This window comes from Apus apus, chromosome 20 (assembly GCF_020740795.1).
Source record: "Apus apus isolate bApuApu2 chromosome 20, bApuApu2.pri.cur, whole genome shotgun sequence".
Lineage (NCBI taxonomy): Eukaryota > Metazoa > Chordata > Aves > Apodiformes > Apodidae > Apus > Apus apus.
The window spans coordinates 2564002-2577351 of record NC_067301.1 but is presented as its reverse complement, the minus strand read 5'-3'; the positions used below and the strand labels follow the sequence as shown (position 1 = coordinate 2577351).

At 48.3% G+C, this 13350-nt stretch overlaps 1 protein-coding gene across 1 annotated transcript in view; it reads right to left on the bottom strand.

Moving 5' to 3' along the window:
• The window catches only part of ACAP3 (ArfGAP with coiled-coil, ankyrin repeat and PH domains 3), a 74768-nt gene extending 62228 nt beyond the window's left edge, over positions 1-12540 (bottom strand). The window contains exon 1 of the mRNA XM_051637188.1: positions 12057-12540. Coding sequence (XP_051493148.1) covers positions 12057-12103 — 47 coding nt within the window. The 5' untranslated portion in view covers positions 12104-12540. The remainder of the gene's footprint in view (positions 1-12056) is intronic.
• Positions 12541-13350: the final 810 nt, after the last annotated feature.

Genomic DNA, 13350 nt, shown 5'->3' with positions numbered 1-13350 from the left:
TAAGTCAGCCAGTTGACTTTAAAAGGCACCATCTTAAGGGCAAAGGGGGCTCTCCACTTGCCAGAGCACTCAGGACCGTTACCCATTTCTTGTTCAATGCTGTTCTTGACCCTTTCAGTTCACTGAAAGTCTCTTCTCAGCTCAAATGCTGAGCTGAGCACCTCAAGGTGATGGGTTCTCCATGCAGACAGGCCAGCCATACACACAAATGCTGATGAACTGGCAGAGCAACTGACAAAGATCATCTGCTATCTACCACACAGCAACTGCCATCTCCAGCTCCCAGAGCATAGCACTATTTCTGATGATAGTAACCTTTCTGGCTATAAAACTGAATGGATCTCTACCTTCCTTTTTGTTCTGAATATTCACTCTGCAGAAGAATGACACAGTGGCAAGATTCAGCCTCTCTGGTTCAATGTGCAGTAGACCTCAGCACCACATCTCAAAGTCCAAGAAGAGATACAATTCTCAGCATCTGAAATCTGCATGGACAACTGCACTCCTGCAGCTCAGTACTCTCCTGGGTTGCAAGGGCTAAGCTTTGGTAGTGGCAGTATGGAAACAGCAATGAATGAATACAGGAATATTCTTCTCTGAGGTGAAGAAAGGAACATTATTTGGGCATGCAGCTCCTCAGATTACATTTGTTTGCTTTGTTTCACAAGCGAAATGGATTTATCAAAAAACTTATATCAAAGTGTTCTGTCTTCTCCCCAAGTGAACTCAGCAGCATCCGTTTACCAACAGGGCTGGACAAGTTCCAGCATGGCTTTGTTGAGACTTCCCCTTGCCCATAGTTTAGCTCAATCCACCCTCCCCCAGCAGGGATCTCTTTCAGCACTAAATGCTCCTTGTTTCTTTTTTCTCTCCCTGCCTCGGGTCTTGGCCAGAACTGGAGCTCCCCAACCTCTATGCTCCCTTTGTCTCTGTCTCAAAGGCTTTTCCTGTGTTGTGTCCTGCCAAACACAGCAAAGGTCTTGCCCTCTCCAGCAGCAGAAGTGCTTGAAGTGCTGACTGACCTGGGGGCAATAAGGGAAGGTCCTTGCCCCTTCCTTTGCCCTGGGAGACTTGGGTGTTGCTTGCACCCTCCTGAAGGTTCCAGATGTTTTTTGCGGTGTCTCAGTGGCACAAAACTGTTTTTTTCTTGCAGAGTACTGACTGACACCAGTAACACAACCCTTTCCTTAAAGGGGTAAAAGTTCATGGTTGTGCTAGTTCAGCTGGTGCTGCATGGCAGCTTGCTGGGGGAGATATGAAAAAGCATCCTAAACACTGCCCATCCCTTGCTTTTATTTATTACTCTCAAGGGTTGGTCTGGTCCCGTTTTTCCAGCTTTGACTTCCTCTTACACCTCTCTAGAGGGAACTGAACTGTTGTGATGTGGCTGGGGTTGGTGAATTAATTCTCATGCAAAGGATTAGTGTCTCAGACATCAAGCTTTAGTAAAGGACATTCTTTTGAGTACAGCTAGCAGGACTTTGACCAGCTACAGACTGCTCATCTGCTCTCTGTGGCCACGTGATGGACTGTCACATCCCTTTGAGCTCATAAATAATAAATAAAAGGATGAACCTTACTGTCCTGCTTCATACCTGATGTTGTCTTGGACTCTGCTCTGGAGATAGGATGGTTAAACTCACACACAAGAAGGAAATTCCCAAGCTCACACAAAAAGCCAGAATGTTGGGGGTAGAGGGAATCACTGGGCAGGAAACAGGGACCAGCATGGCTTGGAGTAAAAATTAATACATGCTCTGTACTGAATGATGTGGCCCAGGGAAGGGAGAACAAAGTTGGCATTGTAGTAACTGGGCCTCAGCAGCAGAAAAAGAATTGAAGCATAAAGTCAAGGGTTAGAACAACAGGGTTCAGCCCTGGAGGATTCACAGATACTCAGCCTCCATACTGAAGATTTAGCTAGAAACCTCCACATCTTGATTGCTTGGCATCTCACACATCTCAAACTACACAGTTCAGAACTGCAAGTCACAGAGAAGTATGAATAGGATGCTATAGGACTTGGGCTTCTGAGAAGCTTTTCCCCATTCCACCAATACCAGTCTCAGCTTGGAATTCTCCAGTGTCTCAGCCCTGTTCACTACTTTGGCACTGCCCCATGCATTATCTCTGAACTCAGATGAGTCAGTGGCACATCAAGAGCTCAAGCTATTCCAAACTCCCCAACTCCATCTGGCAGAACTGGTTTTGTTACACTCTGAACACTTAGGGCGGGTGTCTTTCTACAAACTTGCTGCCTTCTCCTCCTCCAGCCTTCAGGTAGGCTGTTCTCTGCCAACCTGGGAGCACCAGCTGACGTGCCAGCCTCCAGATGGTGCAAGCAAGGAACACTGGGAAGTGTGTGGGGAAAGCACAGTGGGGAGGGCTGTGTGTGGGAAGCATGTGGGAAGTGTGGGGTGAGGAAGTGTGGGTAGGAGAGGGAAGGGAAAGGGGCCTCCTGCTATGTCAGTGCTATCACAGTGGCCGTTTCCTACATCCTGGGGCGAGGTCACGGTGCAAATCCACACTTCCTGCCAAAAACTGGGTTTATCAGAGAGAACAAAGGGGTGATACTCTGAAAAGAAGCTGAGCTGTGGGAAACAGCATTATTTCTCTGAGCTTGAGTGGAACAGGAACAACTGACATGCTTAGAGAGCTGCTCTTCACAACAGTTACCAAGATTTCTGCATTACTCCAACACTGCCAACGGAGCAGGGCTGTGCTGATGTTTAAGCTGGTATTCTTCAAGTGCATGGACATAAAATGTCCTCAAAGCCAGCCACAAGTGTGCCTACCTGCACAGCCTGACTTTTCTTCATTGTAGGAGTACAGACAGATCTCCTTTAGCTGCTCCCTGTGCTCTGGAGATACTTCACTGTAGCACAATATACAGACTCTGTCTGTAAAACCCACACATATGGGACACTATTTTCAGTCTGATGGGCAGAGATTTAGCAGACAAAACCATATGTCAGTCTCCTCTACGTAGTGGTAAATAAAGACCAGCACAGCCATTTGGATGCTGAGAAAGGACTACAAGGACTACTGTCTGTACCTTGGAGCATGCACAGACAGCTACATTTTATTCCCATAAAATATCCTCTCACTTTATCAACAGGCAGATGTATCCAACCCTTGCAAATACTGCATGTGCATATATGCATTTACACACATGTTCACACATGCTGTTTCTATTAGCAGAAGCATTTAATAAAGAGTATGGAAATTATTAAGCCCTGCTGTAGTGTGATGAAGCAGACTGGGTATGCAGAGAAGAGATTATCTCACTCTCTGATATTATATAATCTGTTTAGACTGTGCCACTTTATGCTTATTTAAGGAATGAATGAGCACTTCACTCTGGGATGTGCCACCCATGAGTTCTGACATCATCCCCTTAATCCCCTGTAATGAATATACTGCTCTGCTTTTTAGCCATCCCCTCACTATATCCAGTAAAATTTTGTTCTGCACTAGAATGATTATTCTCAGAGTCTGTGGGGTGTGTGTGTGTGTGTTCTCCTGCAGTGAATTAAGTGCTGGTTAACTACAGCAGGGCGACAGAATGTTCTCCCCCTCCCTCAAGAAGAGACCTGGTACTTGAGTAAAGTCAACTTCTCCTACAGATAAAGTGAAGCAGGAAAAGAATGTAAGGTGGGTGTGGGCACACTCTGCTGTAAATGTACCACATTGCCTTTGAGTAACCTTATGCAGTGGATTGGTATGGGCTGTTGAGAATGCATGCAACCCTTCTAGTGTTCTTTTTCTGGTCCTTTATTCCTTCCCATAAATTAAAGTCTTGTAACTGAATTTCCTTCTCTACAAAATGAGAGGCTGGAGGAGACAGCAACATACAAAAATAAGGTCTGTAGATGCACTGCTCTAAAACAAACCTCTCCAGTGAGCCAAAACATGGACCCCACCACGTGAAAAGAATGGAACATTTTGCCAAAAGATTTGTGTAGGGCCAATTGTCTTGCCTTACTTTCTTCTTTTGGGAGCAGTGGCTCAGAGGAGTAACCAGCTCCTGCAACAACATGTGTGGCTTACTCACTGCTCCTCTGACCCGTGCTGGCATTGCCTCACCCAGTTTGGCAGGCCAGATACCTGCATGCCCAGGCTCTGCTCATACGCACGGGACTGGTGGCAAAGCCAGTTCCCTCACCAGCAAGCATGTGCAGGAACAAACACAGACCCTTCTCCAAGCCTTCTAGAGGAATAGAGTCTCCAGCATACCCTGTCCTCTTTCTAAAGCTGTAGAAACACTTCTCCTAGCAGCCAGCACAGTAATGGGCAGAACATGAAGCACGATGCCTTTTCCTTGCTGGTACACGGCCAGCCACAAGGGGTGTTGGGACTGCAGTTGTGGGCAGCTCCTTCTGGGCTGAGGCCAGCCTGCTGCAGCTACCCATGGATGCAGGGGAGCTGCAGGAAATCAGCCTCCACCCTCCTGGCCGTTCACAGGAATAATTGTTCAGTATCCCACTTCTGTTGCCTATCCTACAGGGTCCCACAGAGAGGAAGGCTGGCAGCTTACACTCTGGCTGCTGTGTACTGGGCAGTAGAGAGTCAATTCATCTCCATGCAGCCTGGAAGATACACACAACTCCCTGGGGCTGCAGTTAAGCCAGGTAGTCCATCCCCTTGGCCTGATACTGAAGCATACAGCTCCCTACTGCTCAAACATACTCCAGACAGGGAATTCTGCAGCATAAATTCCTTTTCCCAGGCTCTGCTGTGCCTCAAAGAAGATAAAGGAGCAATTGGAAAGCTACCAGCAGGTGAAACTCTCAACATCTCATATCTTAGGATGCTTAAAGTCTAGGCTTTACAGTGTTAGCAATTTCAGGTAGCTTTTAGGTGCAGGAATTAACATAAATCTATTTTGCAATGTCTACAGGAAGTTGCTAGCTAGTGAGGAAACCAGCTCTGTATCCAAACAGGGGCTGGGCCTGCATGTTCACCCTGACAAACTATGTGAGACAGTTTGGACACAGCCCAGAGACAGCTGCATCCAGACTCACAGTCACTCTTGGAGCTCTGATTACAGGTCTCAGCCTTCATGCTGCTCCCAACCTCAAATAACGCAGCACACACACTTTCCATCCTGAGTTCATCTGTCACCCTGAAAGTCTTCTGCCTCCTTAAATCTACTACATTTGAACAGGATCTGTCAACTCAGTGTACCTGTGTCAATAACCCCAGAATACATGCCCTACAAGCCAGCAGATACTGTTCAAGAGGGGAAAGGGACTTGCAAGATCCTCTGAGCGTGGATTTAACTAACTCAGGAGTTGTAGTGAAATTACCAAGCCCTGATCTGTGCATTAGGAGATGAGACAGTGATTCCTTATCCAGTGATTCTAGGTCAAAGCTGAACTGCCCTACTGACAGTGCAGAACTTTGCAAAAGCACCCAGATTACTAGAGGCTGTGTCACTGAGAACACAGAATGTGGAGCAAGCTTCCATCTCAGGCGACAGCCAGGGAAAGCTGCCAGACATGCAGGCCAAGCTCCTCCAAGCAAAGGATTCTCCACCATGCTCTTGCTTCACTCCTCCCTGACCAGACTGGTGAGAAGCCTTGAGGATGCCACCAAGACAAAAAAAAACAAAACCCAGCCTGACACCAGGAGCCTGCACAACCTTTCTGTCTCTGGGACGCATCACAAGATGAAGGGAAATGGATGGTTTCCCACACACAGGCTGGGAGAGGTCCCTGGTGGGTGCAGCAGCAGTATTTTGCCCTCCCTTTCAGCCCACCTCCCCTGGGAGCCCCGTGCTGGAACACCAGGCTTTCCTACCTAAAGGTATCACCAGAAAAGAATTATTAATCCATTAGTTTACTGAAGGTGCTCTGTCATCACAAACATTTCACAGGCTCTTGACTCAAGAGACACAGTGTGACCCTTCCATCCTGTCCCACTCCTGAAGGTCAGGAAAATGAAACAGAGGAGCTGTTAAAATAAATAAAAGGGACTTTCCCCAGTCACACATCCAACAAGTGCCAAAGCCAGCAGTAGCCCTCAGCCCCTGGTCTGCCCATTCTCCACTCCAACTGGCAGAGAGCTTGGGTTTCCTTCACATGAAGGCTCGACACCAATGTCTCCCATCACCACCAAACTGACTTTGTGGCACCTTTCCAGCCTCAGCAGTGAGTGACAATGACTCTGACCTACCCTCAGAAAGCAAAGCTCACTGGCTTTGCAGTAAAACACATTTCACCAGGAGCCTGTCTGGAGTGCATGTGAATGAGATGATGCCAGATGAAGACACCTTGAACTCTTCTTCTGCATGCTCAGTTGGCCTTCGAGGACCAGGGTTGGGATCCAGAGACCCTGCATGGTGCTCAGACAAACAGCAAAGCACAATTATCACCACAGGTGGCACTCTCTGAGGAGCAATGGATAACTCTCACACACATCATTTCAGTAGCACAGATAAGCTACATCAGCACCTCAACCACATTATCTCTGGGTCTAATTACCCTCTTCCACCACAGGGTTACTGCTATTTTGGTTTTTCTCCTTTTAGCAAGCTTTGTCATCTAACTTCCAGCCCTCTCACATTCTTTCTTACAGCTAGCACGTAGCAAAACTCTGCTCTTGGCTTTCTCCATGGGTTTTGGCCATTGTAACATGACAAGGCCAACAGTTCCTTGAGGTGTTGCCCCCTGGAAGGCTTTGAGGGAAAGGAGTTGACACCCACACCCTCAGCATGTGACAGCCAGAGTTGTACACTTTGCAAAACTACTGAAAATGAAAGCGAGCAACTCAGAAACTGATCCATTAGACAACTAGAAACACTGCAAAGGTGCAGATATTCTTACAGGGTACATACAAAGTAAGATGTTTTACAGGAGTGTTATTTCAGTAACAAAGTCAGTGGTCAAATTACAAAATATCAAAATTTCCTTTGTCTGTGTGCTACACTGTGGAACTTCTGAACTGTCCCATGAGCAGCCTGAGAGATTGTATTTCAGAGTTTAATATCACCCACTGCAAACTCACAGCTTCTATGTCTGAGCAGTTTCATCAACCTCAGGGAAAAAAATAATGTAAAAAACCTTTTTTGATTTGGAGAGCTGGGATGGATCAGTGGGGTTTTAGCTTCAGAACCATGGCCCTTTGGCACACCCTACTTATGCAGTTCACAATTCAAAGTTACTAAGGAAACTGCTTGCCAAAAATCTGCCATAAAATGCCATTTATGAAGCCAAGCCAGAGATCTCGAGTCAGTTGTCACCAAGTCAGTTCTCTCATACCAGGAGATTTTCTCTGGCTGAATGAATACCTTCAGGTCTGCCCACATTAATGCAGGCTGAAGGACTGCAGCTTTCCTGAGTACTTCAGGATTCACATGGCAGTTTTGATGACAGGGAACCTCAGATCAAGGGATTTCTGCTTCCATGTACTTCTGTGATACTACCTATGAAGGAAAAACAACCTGTGCCACATGAGGGTCCTGCTGTGATCACCAAAAACTGTGCCCCAGTACAACCCTGGTAAAGGCCAGATTTGTTTCTGTATTACTGACTGGGCAGGATGCACTGCTGTAACTGGGAGAGCACCTCATGGCTGGAACTGTGAGAGGAAGTAACTAGAAGGTGACATCTTTGCCTTCACTTCTCCCTTTATGTACTTCAGACCCTTTGACTTTAGAAGTGCCATAAAGAAGCAAGAAATATAATAAAGACAGGTATTATGATTGATACAGCTAGTATACAGTGCTGCTTTTGTGACAATATCTTCTCTCTTGTGCAACTAAACCAGCAAGTGATGGCAACTGTCCTCATTAGCCTCTGGAAAAGAAGCTCTCCATGTAGGCGAATCATCGTGCAACTGCCATGGGGATCAGGGATCTTGCTTACATAAGAAGCCTTGTGTAACAAAACTCAATGCTGAATCAATGCATGTGCTATCTTTTGTTAAACTGATTCAGTTCATCATAGTTAAATAAATGAAGATTATTGCTTTGGCCATCCTGGGTTTTTCTTTCAGTAAAACTCACCTCAGACTGCATGTCAATGGTGTGCAGTGTCCATTGACACAAGTCACACGGGAGCCACTGAAGTTTCTCTCTGCAGAGGCCTTCACTAACACACATTCACACTGCATGGACACACAAAAACTGGTTATGAGAGCTTTAAGCTTGTCTAATTCAATCTGGGATCAAACTTAGCACGATCAGTTTGACTCAGGGTTTTAATTCTTCCCATCCTGTTTGAAACATCCTAGTGAAAGAAAAATATCTTCTAAATGGTTTTCCACTTTCCTCTAGCAAACAACAAATTTTTTTCTCCTTACATCTTTCAGGGAGCAAGAATTGCATGCCTGCATTTTTCTCTGCCTAATGAGAGCCACAACAACAAGCAGACAGTGGTGCACAGCTCTGCCTGTGTCCCTGGGTCACTGCCTGCTGGCAGTGCTGCTCCAGGGACTGCTGTGAGCTCCTGCACTGCTGCATCACAGCCAGGCAGGAGGCTGCGAGGCACAGGGGAGGCAAAGCCTGGCACATCCATGTCTTCTGCAGCCTGTGCCTCAACTACAGGTCTCCCCACCCTGCTAAGGTCCCTTGGTGGCCTGGGGGTTGGATGCACCCAGAGAGATGCCGTTAGCTGTCTGTTCCCTCGGGTCATGGAGGCTGGAAGGGCTCCTCGTGAGACGACTCCAGCATCTGAGTCACTGTGCTACAGTCAGAGCTCAGCACCTGCTGGCTCACCCCGCTCAGGTGATCTGCAGTGGGAAATCCTGACCTCGCAAGTCTGATTAATAAGGTTAGTTAATAGCAACAGCAACTACAATAGCTTTGTTAGTTAGGGAAATAACCACTGGTTTCCCTCCCTTGTGGGAATTACCACAGAGGCATTTGGGGTTTTCTGTGACCCACAGATCACTACAGCCAGGTCCAACCCCTGCAATTTGTTCCTACTCTTCCCTTGTCCTCCTGGTTGTTCCTAGAGTGTATTTACACCCAGGAGTAACAAAGCCCCTATACTCATCCCTTAGCACCAGGCGAGTCTTCCCTGAGCAAGGAGGGAATAAAGGCAGGGGGTAAGGCTTGGGAGCTGGCAGGATACCCGAGGACTGCCATTTTGCAAGAATGAGCCAAATTTACCCATCTAGCACTGCTGCTTAACAGATCTGAAAGGCTAAGGGCAGTATTGGGTCTTCTTCACATCACTCCAGACCCCTGGCTTCTGTGTCTGAGTGCAGCAAGTCAGAAACATGTTCCTAGATTTCCCAGCCTCCTGCTAGTTAACCAGAAAGCTCTGCAGTCGGGAGATGAAAGCCACAATATCTATAGGGATTGCATTCAAATGTGCTAGAACTGGTCCTTCCAGGTAATTATACTTGTTTACTGGAACTGAATATACATGTCTCTACAAGATGCCATACAGAAATAAGGCTTATCTACCCATCTAAAGATCTGTACATGTTTAAGTAACAATTTACTTTTTTAAAGAAGTTGTCTTTGTAGCAACTGGTCCCTATAAAGCAGGAAGCAGTGATGGATTGAATGTATATTGAGTATTGATTTGCAGTGTTCAGACATGTAATCAGATTTGATCCCTGAAGTAGACTAATTTGGTAGCCTCGTGGTTTATGCAATATTTTTGGGAGGTTTTCTTCTTTTTCCTCCCAGTGCTTAACAAACAGAAAACAATGTGATTATCTTGAAGGCTGACTGTTGAGGGGAATAAGCCAATTGTAACACATGGCACAGCCCTTGGCTGGGAAACACCAAGGGGCTCTGTGCAGCAGAGGGTGCCAGCAGGAAAGGGAGGGTGATTCCTACCTAAGGGACTGGTATGGGAAAGCTGCAGCAGGTTTTTGCCTCTTCCATGGGTGTCTACAATGACAAGGGACTTTACTGATTGCTGTCTCAGTCTCTGCTGAGACAATGAATTAGATGTCACCTTCTCTCACACCTCATCTGTATCTATATTTTTGTATACAGTTTAGCTTGTATGGTATTTTACTTTTTTTATAGTTTTAAGATTTTAGGAATGTGATTATAAGCATCTCTGCCATGCACTGTCCCTTACAAGGATCTAAGGATTCTCTTGTATTATAAACACATAATTGCATAGGAAGAACTAATTAAGGAGTTCAGAGGAAGAAAAGTACACAAGGAGGCCAAAATCTCTATCCTTTGAGAAAGTCTGAGGAATTCTATTTTGTCCTTTTTCTTTGTAATGCCACGGGCCTGTTAATGTCAGTATTTTCACACTCTAGGAGGCGTCTGTAGGTAAAATATTCCTCTGCTACCTATATTTCAGGCCTCCTGAAATACATGAGCTTATTTCTCCAGCCTAACCTCTTGTTCTCCCTGTAACAGGCAGACTGTGTCTGGTCATTTGGGAAATAGTTCATAATTCCATGCTTAAATGACTGGCTTTTGATAAAGGTCCAACACAGTGCTCTGAGAGCTGTTTTGTTTTTATGGATGGAGCAGACAGAGCAGAATGATGTTGCCTGCATACTAAGAAACTTGGCCTGAAGCCCACACACACCAAAGGCAAAATAAATAAATAAACATATCAATCAATCCTGACGTCACCAGGAAAAGGGTCACTGCCATGTGGAACGAGACATCTGGACAGTGAAGTCACTGCTCTGGAAAGATGCCACCAAACAGTTCACAAGCTCTGCAGCACAATCGGATGAAATATCAGTCAGAAGAGAAAAAGAGGGGGTGGATAAATTCTAATTGATGCTAAGTGAGCAGAGGTTTTAAAGGAGCTTCACACCCCCCTGCTAACCTGTCCATGCACCTAACTTTTTCCTGATGAAAAACTCCCATGATTCCAGTCCCTGCCAGGCTCACAAATAAGACCAGCCTGTCATCTCACATGACACTGTCCATTACACTTTTGGAAACAGCTTCGCAACGAGAAAGAGCAGGATTTTACCAAACAACTTAAATAAAACCGTGGGCAGGAGGACCTTTTCCAAAGCCAGCCATATTCCCTCAAGCAGGGATGAAGAAGATGCACTTGCCCAGGGATCTGCATTCCCTGGAGCTGAACACAACCCCACACACACACACAGAAAATGACAACTGCTCAGAGTAGCCACAGCAACAGACCACTGCAGCCTTTCATATGAATATTTCATGCCAATAAATTATTTTTAAATGCACTTAAAGGAAAATGCAAATCATTTTCAAGAAGGAGCAACAAGAAATGTCTGCAGGGAAGGAGAGAGCCCTTGATAACTCTTTCCCCTGTACACACAGCCAACCAACTTGCTTCAGCAGGCTATTGTCTGTCCTTCCCTCTGTCTCCATTCAGGCACAATATTGAAAGCAGCAGGAGACTGTCAGCTATGGAAGCTCTGAGCTTCCCTTTACAGCACCAGGACATCCCAGCCCGTGCAGACACCTAGCCAGGATGCTCCTGGCACAGGGAGCATCTGTACCCAGAATGTGGAGGCTCCTCACCAGCCCTGGGCATTTCTGAAACGGAGGGATTGAAATGCAGCACAGCCAAGACGGAGTCTTTGTTGTCATAGCCCAGATTCCTTCAAGACCGCTAAAAAAAAAAAATAATAAAAAATCCATCCTCCAAGAGATGGGAATGTGCCTGCCTGGAAAACGACTGGATTTCTTAGCACTGGCTCTTCGGGCGGTTCAGATCAGCCACCGTCCAGCCGATCCCCAGAGGGTGTTGCCACTTCACCCTCCTACGAACGGGACCCGGGGCTCTGCCGGGCGCCACAATTCGGGGTTTTACATCTGCAGAGCGTCCGAACCCAGAGGGGCGGGATGCAGCGCCCGGGATCCCGGGGGGAGCGGCGGGGCCGGGGCTCGGCGGGGCCGGGGGGAGCAGCGGGGCCAGCTCCCCGCTGCCGGCCCGGCGGAGCCGCAGCCTGCCGGGCCCTGCCCGTTCCCCGCCCGGCTTCCCCGCGGCCCCCGCCGCCTGAAGCGATTAGCGGAGCGTGGCTGCTCCACCGCAGGGACCGCGCCGGCGGGATGGGGCTGGGCAGGCAGAGAACACTGGGCTGGGGGAGAAGGGGATGGGACACCGGGGGAAACCGTTCACCGCCTCGCTTACCGGAACCGGGGCGAGTCCTTGATACACTCCTCGAACTCCACCGTCATCCTGCCGGCTCGGCTCAGCCCGGCTGGGCCCGCTCAGCGGAGGAAGCGCATCGCCCGCCGGCCGAGCCCAGCGCCCGCCCCCCGCGCCCGCCCCCCGCGCCCGCCGGGCCCGGGGCCGCGGGGCAGCACCAGCGGGTTCCTCCCGGCTCCTCCCGGCTCCTCCCGGCTGGTCCCGCTGGGTCGGGAGATGTGGTTCTCCTTGCCTCGCCGCTCCTCGCTGCTGGGGGGGGGGGTGAGGACGGTGTTCTCAGAGGACGCGGGTTGCAGGGTGTGTTTCTGGGCTGGCGGTGGCCTCGTCAGCAGCTCGGTGCTAATTGTGTGGTTGATTAGCTGGAGGTGCAGCCCGTCGTTTGCGCCAGGCGGTGTAAACTGCCAAAAAAAAGTTGCAGCTGTCCGTGATTGTGGGATCACAGAGTGGGTTTGGGTTGGGAGAGACCTGAAAGGTCATCTATTCCCAACCCCCCTGCACGGGCAGGGACACCTCCCACCAGCCCAGGCTGCTCCAAGCCCCATCCAACCTGCCCTTCAACACTGCCAGGGATGGGGCAGCCACAGCTTCCCTGGGCAAACTGAGCCAGGGTCTCACCACCCTCACACTAAAGAACTTAAATCTCCCCCCTTCCAGTTTTCATCCATCCCCCTCATCCCATCCCTCCCTGCCCTTGTCCCAAGTCCCTCCCCAGCTTTCCTGGAGCCCCTCCAGGCACTGGAAGGTGCTCTAAGGTCTCCCTGGAGCCTTCTCTTCTCCAGGCTGAACACCCCAACTCTCCCAGCCTGTCTCCAGAGCAGAGCTGCTCCAGCCCTCAGATCACCTTCATGGCCCTTCTCTGGACTCTCTCCAACAGCTCCCTGTCCTTCTTGTGTTGGGAACCCCAGACCTGAGCACAGGGTGATTCTATACCAGCAGTGTGAAAAGGACAATCCTGTAACTACTTAATACAGTTTTTAATCTTCTGTATGCAATTAATTTGCTGCTGTCCCCAGCTGCACAGTAAATCTGCAGTAACTCCTCTGAAGCCAATGTAACCACCCAAGGAAGGGAGGTATCTGGGCTTGTGAGTCCAGCAGAACAGATCATGTTTGCTGCAGGACATAGCAATGTCATGTGGCATGGATAAATGAGGCTAATTACAATGGGCTTGGGTCTGATCCTCCACCCATAGAGCAACGCAGGCAGGAGAACAGGATAACATTAATTTAAAACTGAGAGAAGGGCCTGGAGTGTAAACCTCCACATTTTAAGAATC